The sequence below is a fragment of the Loxodonta africana genome, chromosome 1, assembly GCF_030014295.1.
Source record: "Loxodonta africana isolate mLoxAfr1 chromosome 1, mLoxAfr1.hap2, whole genome shotgun sequence".
Classification (NCBI taxonomy): domain Eukaryota; kingdom Metazoa; phylum Chordata; class Mammalia; order Proboscidea; family Elephantidae; genus Loxodonta; species Loxodonta africana.
Genome location: NC_087342.1, coordinates 198,120,989 through 198,134,515, shown reverse-complemented (window position 1 = coordinate 198,134,515; position 13,527 = coordinate 198,120,989). Strand labels below are relative to the sequence as shown.

Sequence of the window (13,527 nt, the reverse complement as noted above, 5' to 3'; positions counted from 1 at the left end):
TACCAAATTTTTATAATAAGAAATAGGGGAGGGAAGTCTTTAAGTTCTAGGAAGTTTTCAAGCTCATGGTGGTAGATTCAGGTTTCTAAACCTCTTATTTTTGCTTACATGCTTGACTTTTATTATTAGCAGTAAATAATGTCAGTTGTTGTCCTTGATGTAACAGGCTCGCTTTGTTTATTTTCCGGGAAATGTCTGCCAAATACCCGACTGTGAAGATGACAATTTGTCAGTTGTTCTTCAAGTAAAAATAGCGTTCCATAAAGGAAAGTGGCTAATTCGACCTGCAGGGTACACAGTCACACAGTGCTCTCGTGTGTCAGCCATCCTAATTCAACATGCAGCAGAAGTGCTTAATGCAGACTTCCCATCTTTCTTACACAGAATATTAAAAAGACACATATTCAAAGGTTAAGATTCAAAGCAACTAATAATTTTTACTACTCAGCAAGAACATCCTACATGAAACTGGCTCTTAAAGCTTTTTTTTTTCTTTTTTTTTTTTAATTGCAACTTCCTTGATCCGTACTGGTCACGCAGAATTTCACCCATCACTGCTTTTGCAACATCAGTGCAAATGTTAACCGAGTGGGAAAGGCAAATAATATCTTAGTATTATTATGCAAATACTTTTGCCTCTCACAGACCCCTTAAATTTTCTCAGGACCCCCCAGGGAACCGTGGACCAAACTTTGAGAACTAGTGAACTAAAGTTATCTTAAAAGAATTTAAAACCCAGCAAAATAAAACCTTGAAAATTATTATTAATATTGAATCATTCGTAAGATAAGCACAATGGGATGCATCTTTCTACTGCAAAAGGTAAATGATTCACATGAGAAAAACAGATGTTTAAGCACCTATTTATCATCAATACCCCTCTCCACTAAGAGATCTGGGGTGAGCTGAACGGAGTTATCTAATGACAATTTAGGTAATAAATAAGCTGTATTATGTCTTTCTCACAATATCTGCAGTAAAATCTACATTCCTCATTTTGGGGTTTTTTTTCTTCTCTTTTTTATTGTGCTTTAGGTGAAAATTTACAGAGCAAATTAGTTTCTCATTAAACAGTTAATACACATATTGTTTTGTGACACTGGTTGCCAACCCCGTGACTTGTCAACACTCTCCCCCCTTCTCAACCTTGGGTTCTCCATTTCCATTCATCCAGATTTCCTGTCCCCTCCTGCCCTCTCTCCTTACCCCTGGGCTGGTGTGCCCATTTACTCTCATATACATGGTTGAACTGTGTGTGCTACTGTTTGTTTCATAGGCCTGTCAAATCTTTGGCTGAAGAGTGAACCTCAGAGTGACCTTAGTACTGAGTTAAAAGCATGTCTGGGGGCCATACTCTCAAGGTTTTTCCAGTCTTTGTGAGATCAAAAGTCTGGTCTTTTTGTGTTAGAATTTTGTTCTACATTTTTCTCCAGCTCTGTCTAGGACCCTCTATTGTGATCCCTGTCAGAGTAGTCTGTGGTGGTAGCCAGGCATGAACTAGTTGTGCTGGGCTCTGTCTGGTGGAGGCTGTGGATAGTTGTGGTTGCTTTTCTTTTTTTTTTTCATGAGCGTGAGAGAGGCAATGAAGTACTGAGATCTCTTTCAAGGTCAGGCTAAAGTAATTATAGAGAAGATATGGTTTTCGCTAGCCAAAATCTGTATTACACAAAAAAGATCTAAAATTGCCCTTTATAATGAACTTCAGCAGAACTATTTGGTCTTCATCAAAATTTGAAAGAAAGACAGCTCTCTTGTGGAAATTCTGAAAACATGAAAATTCCTAAAACAGACTTGAAATATTTCAGAACATAAAATTCAAATGACATACTGAATATCTTCCGTTTAAGATAGCTCAGATCTTTGTAAGATTAAGGTGACTCCTCTGAAGATCTCTAGTGAGTATTTGGAAATAAAACTGTGTTTTGAACATTTTTTAAATCTTTAATAAACTTCAGTTTTAGGATTCTTTCAGGATGTATATTTCCATAGTTTTCTTCAAGTTGATGTTGAAGGAAATTATCTTGGTTGAAGACCTTCTTCAAATATTTGGATAAATACATTTATCTTCATTGAGTATTTTCATGTTAAAAAAAAAAATTTTTTTTTTTTTTTTACCCAGACCCAGTGCCATCGAGTCGATTCCGACTCATAGCGACCCTATAGGACAGAGTAGAACTGCCCCATAGAGTTTCCAAGGAGCGCCTGGTGGATTTGAACTGCCAGCCCTTTGGTTAGCAGCCGTAGCACTTAACCACTACACCACCAGGGTTTCCCATGTTACTTTGGAAGTATACAATCAGGTTGTCATGAAGTTTACAATTTTATAAGAATAATGTTGGTTTAAAATAGTAAATTTGAATTACAACAGAGCAGGCTCCTTTGAAATATACATTCCCCTTGGAAACTTAATGTATGCATTTTTCTCATCACATGCCATCTCCCTGATAAGATGGTAGGAGCACTCATGTGTCAATCTTTACTTTCTCTTGAAACACGTTTTCTCTAGGGAAGAAACTGAAGGATGAGTTTTCAATCTTTGTAGGCCACCTGTTCTTTCTCTTCTCATACTGAAACTTTCTGGCCTGGCTCATTCTCTTCTATTTAAAAGCAGCAAACGTGGAAATGCCTGGTGTGGCATGACATGGTTATGTTGGCCTTCACTGGAGAAAATGCTTTCTCCACACTCATCAAATAAAATTAAACTGAAATGGATGCTGAGTCAACATTTCGAGCCTTCTTTATAATTAACTTAAAATATGGAAGTATAAAAACTATCGGTACTGAAATCTTGACTGGTAAGTATAAATACTAACAAATGTTCATAAAATCTTGAACGTACTATTACCAAAAGATAATATTCAAGAACTGTATCATTGAGGGAAACATACATATTTGCCAAAAATATATGCTAAATAACATCAACTATTTGCCAAAATAAAGTAATTCTAAAGAAATAAAAAATAATGATAATAAATAATTTTTCAAATGACACTCACCAATCACAACTGAAGACTCACAGTGATAATAACCGTCGCTTTGTTTTTTCTTCACCATGGAACAAAGATCTATACGATATAATGTTTCTTCTCCAAATCTGTGACTGAGAAATTTTTCATAGAGTTCAGGATCTATTTTTTTCACTCCCTTGAAATGACAAAACAAAATTACATCAATGAATCATTTCACCCAGAACTACTTCCCAGTTCATACATCAGTTTCTTAGAACGTGATATTACATTTTGATATACTAGACTGCCTACTGGCATCTGAAAATGCACACCACAAAACTGCTGTAAAGTTGTTTTTTAAAGAAACTAAAATTAAAAATTCTTGGGTTTGACGCTGGCAGCATCCAGATCTTTATATACTTGAACCTTCAGAAATAATAAATTACATCAGGTAGAAATCTAAGGTATCAAAGAAAGAGTACTCATCTCCAACAACAATGGACCTATGGTGAATTAAAAAAAAAAAAAAGTGATATGAATCTTAACATTTTGGAGCGGGAAAAACTGTTCTAACATGATGGATGCAATTTTTAAACTCCTCACGTAAGAATCATACTGGAGAAGAATTAAAATTTATTTGAGTTGGGGATGGGGGAGGTCTGTAAATCTCCCCAAATCTTCTCTACCTGTCATCCTTATTCTCCATGTACTTTCACAGCAGGAACAACCGGCTGTTGAAAAATTACAGCGAGATGCCCTTGGTACCTCTGTAGTTTCCCAAAACATGGGAAAGAACGTCTCCCTACCCCTCTATACTATACAATGACCATGGAGATGGTGTGAGATGATGAGAAGCGGCAGCAGCAGAACCAGGAAACTGACACGAAAATGTGCAGTGCGCTTCCCAGCCCAAGGAGTAAGGCAGCTTAAGTGGGTGTACCAAACCACGGAGCAAGAGAGCTGAGTGACTTCAGGTCACGGCTTACTGGCAGAGTAGGGTACCTCTGGGCACTTATTGGCAGGGCTAAAGAGTTCTGTAACACTTGCCCCAAGCTGAGAGCAAGAGTCCAGGCCAAGTGCGAGAGCTAAGGATGAGTACAAGGTCCCAGGATGGGCATGAGGGCCCAGGCCAAGTACAGGGCCTAACCTGAATACGAGGGCCCAGGCCTAGCACAAGGGCTCAGACTGAGGGCGAGGGCCAGACTGAGGGCAAGGGATCAGGCTGAGGGTCAGAGGGCAGGCCCAAGCAGGGCCTGGCAGCAGAGGCCTGCCAGTGGGCATGGCCAGAGAAGAAACTGTCCTGATTTGAAGAACTGTATCCTGTAACCTGTTATTCCCCTAATAAACCCCATAACTGAGAGTATGGTCTGTGAGTTCTGTGCGGCCGCTGCAACAAATTACCAAACCCAGCAGACAAGTAGGAAGTGCCATAGGAGGGAAGGCTGGTGTTAGAACTGGCAAAAACGTTGGAGAGAGGAGGTATGTCTAACCTTCACCTCAAAGGAATCAGCTTTGGCTGATGTTGATCTTGACTCCCTCTCCTCCCCCTTGTGAAGTTAGATGAGGTCTGACAATGATGTCACACCATTTTTAACAGCAATAACTAACAGAATAGTGAAATCAGAAAGAAAAAAAAAAAGTTGGTTTCGGAGCAATTAAAAATGACTCTGCCTGTCTCCAAAGACCTTTTATTAGTAACTGTGGAAGAAACTCCTGAGATCCTTTTAAACGTCGACTCCTGTTGGCATTTTCCCATGGCTCAGCAGCATTTCTTCTGATATGACAGAGATTTCCTCCACAAAGTAAGACTACTCTAGAATCACACATTGGTAGGTAGCCTTTAATTCAAATTTCAGAAGCAGTGATAACAGGACTGACTACAGCACTAGGAGGGAGAAGGTGCAAAAAGCAGACTCGCTGACAGGCAACCACGGGAGCAAAAGCAACATGACTTTGCCTACCAAGAAAAGTCGTAGAGGAATATAAACATGAAGAGCATCATAAACAAGGTGGAAGACGAGACACAGGAGAATACAGTCACATGGATAAAGACAGAACAACGATGTATAGAGAGAAAAGAACAGATGTCACAGAAGCTAACAAAGAAAAGCAATTAGACATTGCGCTCTTGCATGAGTCAATAAGGAAGACTCATTACTGATGGCAAGATGAAATGGGAAGCCTGAAACACTAAAAAATCATTCCTGTCTAAAAGAGTACACTAACTTCCTGTGCAAGGTAGGACTGATGAGTAAATAGGTGTATATTACAATTTTAACTAAATACAACATTAAATTTAAACTTAATAATTAGTTTATTCATAATACGATTGTTTTTTTTTTTTATTTAATGTCCAAACTGAGCTCCTGGCCATCCTAACTGCTCCACTCACAATCTTTCCCATTTCAGTTAATACTCTTTTAGTTGCTCAGGCTGAAAGCCTTCGACAAGCAAATTGTATTGACTCTACCTTCAAAATATATATCCAGTTCTCGGCACTCCGTTGCTACCATCTTTGTCCAAGCCACCAGTGTCTCTGTCTTTCACCTGGATTATGGCAACGGCCTCCTATTCTCCCACCCTTGCCTCCTCTACCACCAGAGTGATCCCATAAAAACATAAATCAGATCAGGTCACTCCTCTGCTCAAAACTCTCCAAAGGATCCCCATTTCTCTCAAAAGAAGAGCGAAAAGTCCTCTTAATGGCCTACAAGGTCCTTTCTGCCCACCCCCCATACTTCTAACACCTTACCTCCTACTACTCTCTCCCTGAGCCCCCTCCAACCTCCCTGGCCTCCTTGTTATTCCTTGAACATGCCAGGCACATGCCCACCTCAAAACCTGTATACTACTTGTCCCCTCATCCTGGGATGTCCTTCCCTCAGATAACCTCATGGCTCATTCCCCATCTCCTTCAGGTTCTTGCTCGAATATCACCTTCTCAATAGGGTCTACCTTGATCACCTCATTTAATTTGTATTCTTGCCTCAAGTTGTTGTTGTTAGGTGCCACCAAGTTGGTTCCAACTCATAATAACCCTATGTACAACAAAAAGAATCACTGCCCAGTCTTGCATCATCCTCACAATTGTTGCTGTATTTGAGCCCACTGTTGTAGCTACTGTGTCAATCCATCTCGTTGAGGGACTTTCTCTATTTCGCTATCTTACCAAGCATGATGTCCTTCTCCAGGGACTGGTCCTTCCTGATAACATGTCCAAAGTACATGAGACTAAGTCTCACCATCCTTGCTTCTAGGGAGCATTCTGGCTGTATTTCTTCCAAGACTTTTCAGAGTGCCTCAAGAGGTACTTCCAAATCCTCTCTGCTCTTTTCTCTTCATACATATTTACATATATTTTTCCATCGAACTTACTATACATATTCTAGCATACTATTTACTTACTTATTATGCTTACTTTTCATTGTCTCTCCCCACAATAACGTAAGCTCCGCGAGGGGCAGGATTTTTGTCTGTTTTTTTATTCACAGAAAATCCGCAGTTTCTAGAACAGTGCTTGGCACAGAGCAGCACTCAATAAATATCTGTCACAAATGCAAAGGAGGATAAAATTTCAAGAAGAGGGTAGTTGATGATACCACACACTATTTATTCAAAGTTCAACAAGGACCAAAATGGAGTAGATGTCTTTTGATTTGGTAAGTAGGATGCCTTGAGGGAAGCAGGAGAGCATAATGCTGAAGAGCAGCCAGAATGCTTGGGTTCAAATCCTGGCTCTGACACTTCAGCTATGTGGCTTCACTTCAGTTTCTTCATCTGTAAAAGGAGGTTAAGAGTAGTGCCTACCTCAAAGTATGAGTTAACTGATAAAACATGCAGAAATCCGTGAAATACAGTAAACGCTATTATACATATAAGGAGCCCTTGAGAAGCAACGATGGAGCACTCAGCTTAATAGTTGGTGGTTCTAACCCATTCAGAGGCTCCATGAGACAAAGACCTGGTGATCTGCCCCCTTAAAGATTACAGCCTAGAAAACCCTACAGGGCAGTTTGACTCTGTCACATGGAATTACTATGAGTCGAAATTGACTCAACAGCACCTAACAACAACATAATACATATATAGCCATTATTATCACAATAATTATTATTATTATTATCATTAAAATTAGTGAACTTTAATTTCTGTAAATTTCAGTAGAGGTAAGACTGCAGGAATAAAAAATAATAAACTGAGTAAATGTAAACAGACCATTCTTAGTGGTCCATTTTCATTTGCAGATCGAAACAGAAGTGTCCCTTTAGATAAGAGAGGGGCAGTGATAATTTAGCAGACAAAGAAGCGCCCTCAGTTTTCAAAATACAAATCACAGCACTTGCTAGCCACTGAAATACTCATTTTAATTTTGTAAAATGTTATTTTAAAGTAATAAAGTACTCATAAGAGTAACTCTAAACTGCTAAGCTAATTACTTTGAGCACAAAGTAAGCACTGAGTATTTTGCAAGAATATTACAGATGACTGAAAACTTTAGTCTTAGGGAGTTAATTTTTACAAGAGAGTGAAATGGAATAATTCCTCAACTCATAATTTACAGATAGAATTGTAGTTCAAAGAGGCATTAGACCTTAGGAGGCAATGAAATCATACTCCCCAATAAGAAAACATGTTCACAGCCATCTAAGATGCATAAATTGGTCTCAACCCACCTGGATCAAAGAATAAAGAACACCAAGGACACAAGGTGATTATGAGCCCAAGAGACAGAAAGGGCCACATGAACCAGAAACTACATCATTCTGAGATCAGAACTAGATGGTGCTCGGCTACAACTGATGACTGCCCTGATAGGGAACACAACAGAGAACCCCTGAGGGAGCAGGAAAGCAGTGGAATGCAGACCCCAAATTCTCATAAGACCAGACTTAATGGCCTGACTGAGAATAGAAGGACCCTGGTGGTCATGGCCCCCAGACCTTTTGTTAGCCCAAGACTGGAACCATTCCCAAAGCCAACTCTTCAGGCATGGATTGGACTGGACAATAGGTTACAGAGGGATGCTGGTGAGGAGTGAGCTTCTTGGATCAGGTGGACACTTGAGACTATGTTGGCATCTCCTGCCTGGAGGGGAGATGAGAGGATGGAAGGGGTTAGAAGCTGGCGAAATGGACATGAAAAGAAGAGTAGGGGGAGAAAGCGGGCTGTCTCATTAAGGGGAGAGTAATTGGGAGTGTGTAGCAAGGTGTATATGGGTTTTTGTGTGAGAGGCTGACTTGATTTGTAAACTTCCACTTAAAGCACAACAAAAATTATTTAAAAAGAAAACATGTTCAATAAATAAGAATCTGGAAATAGATAAGAATCTGCTTTGTCTGATAGAGGAGCCCTAGTGGCGCAGTGGTTAACAGCTCAGCTGCAAACTGAAAGGTCTGTGGTTCAACCCCACCAGCCACTCCATGGGAGAAAAATATGTGGTGGTCTGCTTCCACAAGGATGACAGTCTTGGAAACTCTATGGGGCAGTTCTACTCTGCCCTATAGGGTTGCGATGAGTTGGAAGCCTCTTGACATCAATGAGTTTTTTGTTTTTTAATATTGTAACATTAGTATGATTTTTGTTCTCTGGAGAATTTTTGTTTGGAGGATATTTTTCTAATAAAATCTATCAGAATTAGTCTCATCATCCAGCTGCAGCAGGTGACACATTCTTTTTATAATAAAAGAAAGGACTACCATTCTGAGAAAATAAATGAGTACATCAAAATTGGGTATCTTTAGGGTAAGGCTAAGAAGGTCCTATTTTCCTAATGGATCCTTTGAGTTGCCAAAATAGTCCTAGACAGAGCATCCTTCAAAGTTACCTTTTAAAGCTAAAAAGGCTGGCTGGTGCCATTCTTTTCAGGATTTAGACCCCAAAATTACTTTCTGTTTCCCTTCCTCACAGGCCTTCCAAAGCACTCTAAAATAAAGATCAGTGGAGGTGTAACATTTTAGGTGAGCTCAAAGGAGATCACAGAGATGGTTAAAATCAAGAAAATTTAACCTGCAAAGGCTAAGAGCATTGGGATTATTTCAAATATAGAGGAACATCATGTGGAGTATATTCAACAAAATCATGCTAGAGGTGTTACAACCCTAGAATTCTGAATATGCTTCGTGAGAGTATAGTACTTTATTTAATAATTATTTTTGCCCTGAACCTAACAGGGCCAGGGTGTATTTTTAAGGTCTTCACACATATACTTGTACCTAGTACAACTGATGTATCAACTGTACAATGTAACATTGAAAGAGAAAACAGAAAATTAAATAGTAAATCAGACTCTGAAACAATAAATTACTAGCAAGGAACATCAAACAGAAAAAGCTGCCAAGACTGTTTTGATTAATCATTAGCGATGACTGACGTTTTACTTCCCCTTGGCCTAGTTTTAGTCACAGTTTAGGGAGAATTATCAGTGATGTGCAAAGCTACCTGATAACCTTTGATACAATGTACAGTGAAACTGTGAGAAACGTCATTCTTGATTGTAACTTGGCACCCAAATAGCCAACTACAGAAAAAAAAAAAATGCTCTTGAGAGCATTGATGAATATTTTTAGAATCATCTGATGCCTAAATCTATAAGTATGAAAATTATCTACTCAGGAAGCACTCACAGTATCATTTACATTTAGCTAAATGGTGTGCATAATTTCATATGTACCAAAGAGGGCTAAGGGCATATTACTATCCATTCAATTTTATTTTCAATACAGGAAGTACAGAGCCATGAAGGATAAAAATTCACACTGGTTAACAATCTGAACTTGAAGATTATTCATGTAAGGTTCTGAAAGATAAAATACACATTAATTTTTAATTTCTATTACAAAGTTATTGTGGCTAGAGAAATGATGGAATGCTAATTTTATTCAGAAGTTTAAGACTTTTTGTGATAAAAGATAATTTATTATTATTTCTTACAATAATAATGACAACTTCCTTGATCAAACCATAAACAGGCTGCATATCAGACAAAGAAACTGTCCTACTGATATAAGCATGGCATTCCTGGAGCTCTGCTGGGTTTCCCAGCAGTTTATTCCTGTCATGCAAGTAGCTATAAAAAAGAAAAATACGCATTTCCTGTGAAAATGACTTGCAACCAAATCTAAGAATATAAATCAAAAGCCAAACCAATGTAGCTTTTCATTTTGGGTTGTCAGCTGGTTAAAGTGGTAATCTTTTACACTCATTTTCCTAAGTGGAAAAAGGATATATTTCTTTAACGTGGCTCAAAAGCAAAATTAGATCATTGCTAGTGATCACTGCCCCTAATTAAAATGTACATATTGGTGGTTCAAAGTTTAAAAAAAAAAAATTACAGTATATACTGATATGAAGCTTACATGGGGCAAGACTTATTTTAAAGTTTTTAATGCTCCTTCCCATCCCTTTTGTAAAGTAATAACCTTTTGTTATTACTTGCACTACTGTCATTTCCAGCTTCCTCTTGATACAGACACTTGATTACCTCCTTGTCAGCTGCAGTGTCCCCTCAGCTCCTCTCAGTCAGGATAACTGAGGCTATTTAATTCTAAGAATATTAGTAATTCTTAAAATATCATATATACTACCATATTTTGAAAATTACTTTGGGAACCTAGCATTCTAAAATATCTGCTTATAATATACTGCATTAATATTAACTAATCAAGTGATAATTAAATCTCCATAGTGAATAAATTTCATAGAGGAAGATGAGGAAAAATTCACAGACACTACTTATACACAGAAAAAAAAATCCAGATAGTCCAGGCTGTAAAAACAACTCTTCTTACATGGTTAATATTCTAATAATTAAGTAAAATACCAGGCAGAGATCGTCCGAGTTTTGTACACCAGCTGTTCATATGAATATACAGCATTTCTCAGTTCTGCATTTTACTTTATGCTGAAGTAACTTTATGGTGAACTCCAGTTCACCACAGGGCTTTTCAGACAGATGATCTCCTCAATCTTTCTGTTTATAAACTTGCTTTCAGCACTCCTGACTTAAGTAAACTTGATGCTTCAGAGAAAAGAAAAATAGAAAGTCTTTACCCTAGCATTTTAGCTACCATTTACAATAGGGCACTTTTCCATAAGCAGTAAGTACAAACACAGCTGCTAGAGCCTAGGTGTTTAATCTACTGTTGACACCTCCTTTACCTATTCTGATACTTCCTGGTGAGCTGGATGCTCCCTGGTGGCATCAAGTGTCAAGGAAAGCAACCACAGAAGGAGGGTGATACAACTCCTTACGGTGCTAGTCACAAAGAGAATATGCTGTATTGCTTCCTGGTCCACGAAGCACTGGCATCAATACAACAGAGGAAGAAACACACTTCAGTCCACAAACATTTAGTTCATTTATATTGACCATGACCCTGTTCAATGAAGAGATAACAAGTCTGTGGTACTCAAGAAGTTCTCAAACTTGGGAGTTCTGTATAATAAGCACTGGAAAAGTATAGCACCTTTATTTAGAATTTAGTCTATCGTCACGTAAACTCATTCTCTGACTACTTCGCAAACGTCTTCTCAATTCTCCCTCGTCTTCTCAATTCTTCCTCGAGCCCTCTCAAGAGGACCAAGAGAGGGCATATGCTGTTTTGCAACAGAGCTGTTTATTGTGAATCTCTGTATGTTGCTTTTCTCATTATAATGAAACAAAGAAGGGGCCCCATAACTGAGGCATCCAAGAATGATTTCTACACAGCTCAAGCTCAGCTGGACTCTCCACTTCCCTTGGTCAAACTCCAACTGTGTTCTTGGCTCACCACAGTCTTGTGGCCACTGAAAATATGAACACATGACAGCCTCCTCCTCCTCCCAATCACATCTGTTTTCCTAATGTTTTGCTCTTTGGTACATGTTCTCCTGAATTCACTGACATAAGCATTTTATCTCTACAAATTAAGATAAAATATAAACTCTCACCTCAAAATTTCCCACCAAATACAGTCTATACACTTACCACTTAGTCTAATATGTTTTCCTCCTATAATGCAATAGCTTTCTTTTCTAATCAATACATCCCAATATTAAATAAATAATGCCAGCAAGCCATAAGTAAAACATATTCAGGGCCTCAACAACAAAACAGGAGAAAGCAGTTAGATTATCTACAGACAGAATTTCAGACCTAACTATAGTCTCAAGTGCAATCCAAATGAGGGTTTAAATACTTAGTTTAGAAGGGGCTATATATTTTTTTTATACACCACCAAAGTATCCTGAATAAGTCCGTTTGAAAAAAAAAACACTGCCATGAAGTTAATTCCAACTCACAGTGATTCTACTGGACTGGGTAGAACTGCTCTATAGGGCTTCCAAGGCTGTAAATCTTTGCAGAGGCAAACTACCATATCTTTCTCCCACAGAGTGAATGGTAGGTTAGAACCACTCACTTTTAGGTTAGCAGCTGAGTGCTTAACCACTGCACCACCAGGGCTCCTTAATGCATCCATAAACCAAAAAAAACCAAACGCATTGTTGTCAATTCTGACCCATAGCGACCCTTCAGGACAGAGGAGAACTGCCCTATAGGGTTTCCAAGGAGTGGCTGGTGGATTCAAACTGCCAAATCTTTTCTGGTGAGCAGCCAGGCTCTTAACCACAGAAGCCACCAGGACTCCGCACCGCAGACATCACTAATTGTAGCACCATAATTTTAACAAGAAAGATCTAAAGCATTTTTACAGCTCATCCTGCTCCTGGGCATCTAGTATTTGCTTCTTCCCTACTTTCATATGAACTAGTCGATTTCCTGTCTTCCCCACCCATCAACACTCCATGCTCCCTTGTTCCCTCCCTCCTCTGTATGTCCCTGTGTCTGTCTGTCTCTCTCTCACTCACGTACATACACACACCATTCTCTACAAATCACCTTGCTTCACTGCCTCACTAATTCATCCTCTCCCAACTGTCCAAGGAGGAGTATTCCCTGCACAATTAGGACAAAAGCCCCCACCTAACAGAGGAAGGCGCCCTAACAAGCAAATGTGCCAGGAACCAAGTGAACAGGCGGGAAAGAAAAAAAGACACTAGCGATTTCACTGAGTGTGCTATAGGTTAGGAAATGGAACAAGGAAGACAGGTGCTCAGTGATAAAAAGCCTTTGCATTTTATCTGGTTGAAAATGTTCCCTGGATATCATATTAGATAACAGGGGGTTTGGTAGGGGAAAATACAGTAGTTGAGTATGGACAGTCATTAAACATATGATCCAAGAATCATGTGTGGCCCTTAAACCAATTTCAAAACGAATGTTTCTCTCCAGGTATGCACATACATCTTTTATTTAGTAAAACAAGAATGTATACAAAGATTTACTTTTTTAATATGACACACATTGCTATGTAGAATAATTTTATACCTAACATGCAATGGAAACCTTTCTTTTCTCCACTTTTCAAAATTAATCAAGCATTTAATAGTGTGAGATATACCCTTTGTATACTCTTGAATTATATAATTATAGGTGTTACACAGCTTTTCTAATGGACTCAGATTCAGCATATATCTATAAATGTTAGATTACATAATGTGTCAAAAAGTAAAAAAGATATTAGACCAGTCAGTAATCTTC

At 38.6% G+C, this 13,527-nt stretch overlaps 1 protein-coding gene across 16 annotated transcripts in view; it reads right to left on the bottom strand.

Annotated features, from left to right (window-relative positions):
• Positions 1–13,527, bottom strand: part of AKAP7 (A-kinase anchoring protein 7) — a 154,310-nt gene that overhangs the window by 65,331 nt on the left and 75,452 nt on the right. For 14 of the 16 annotated variants that reach the window (XR_010322906.1, XR_010322907.1, XR_002787577.2 and 11 more), the window contains one exon: positions 2,997–3,144. Coding sequence is in view for 13 of the 16 variants with exons in the window: in XM_064290886.1 (XP_064146956.1) it covers positions 2,997–3,144 (148 nt within the window). In the remaining 3 variants the exon portion in view is untranslated. Of the gene's footprint in view, positions 1–2,996; positions 3,145–6,353; positions 6,494–8,772; positions 8,789–13,527 lie in introns of those variants that run through there. The other 2 variants (XM_023557356.2, XM_023557303.2) reach the window with 2 other exon arrangements.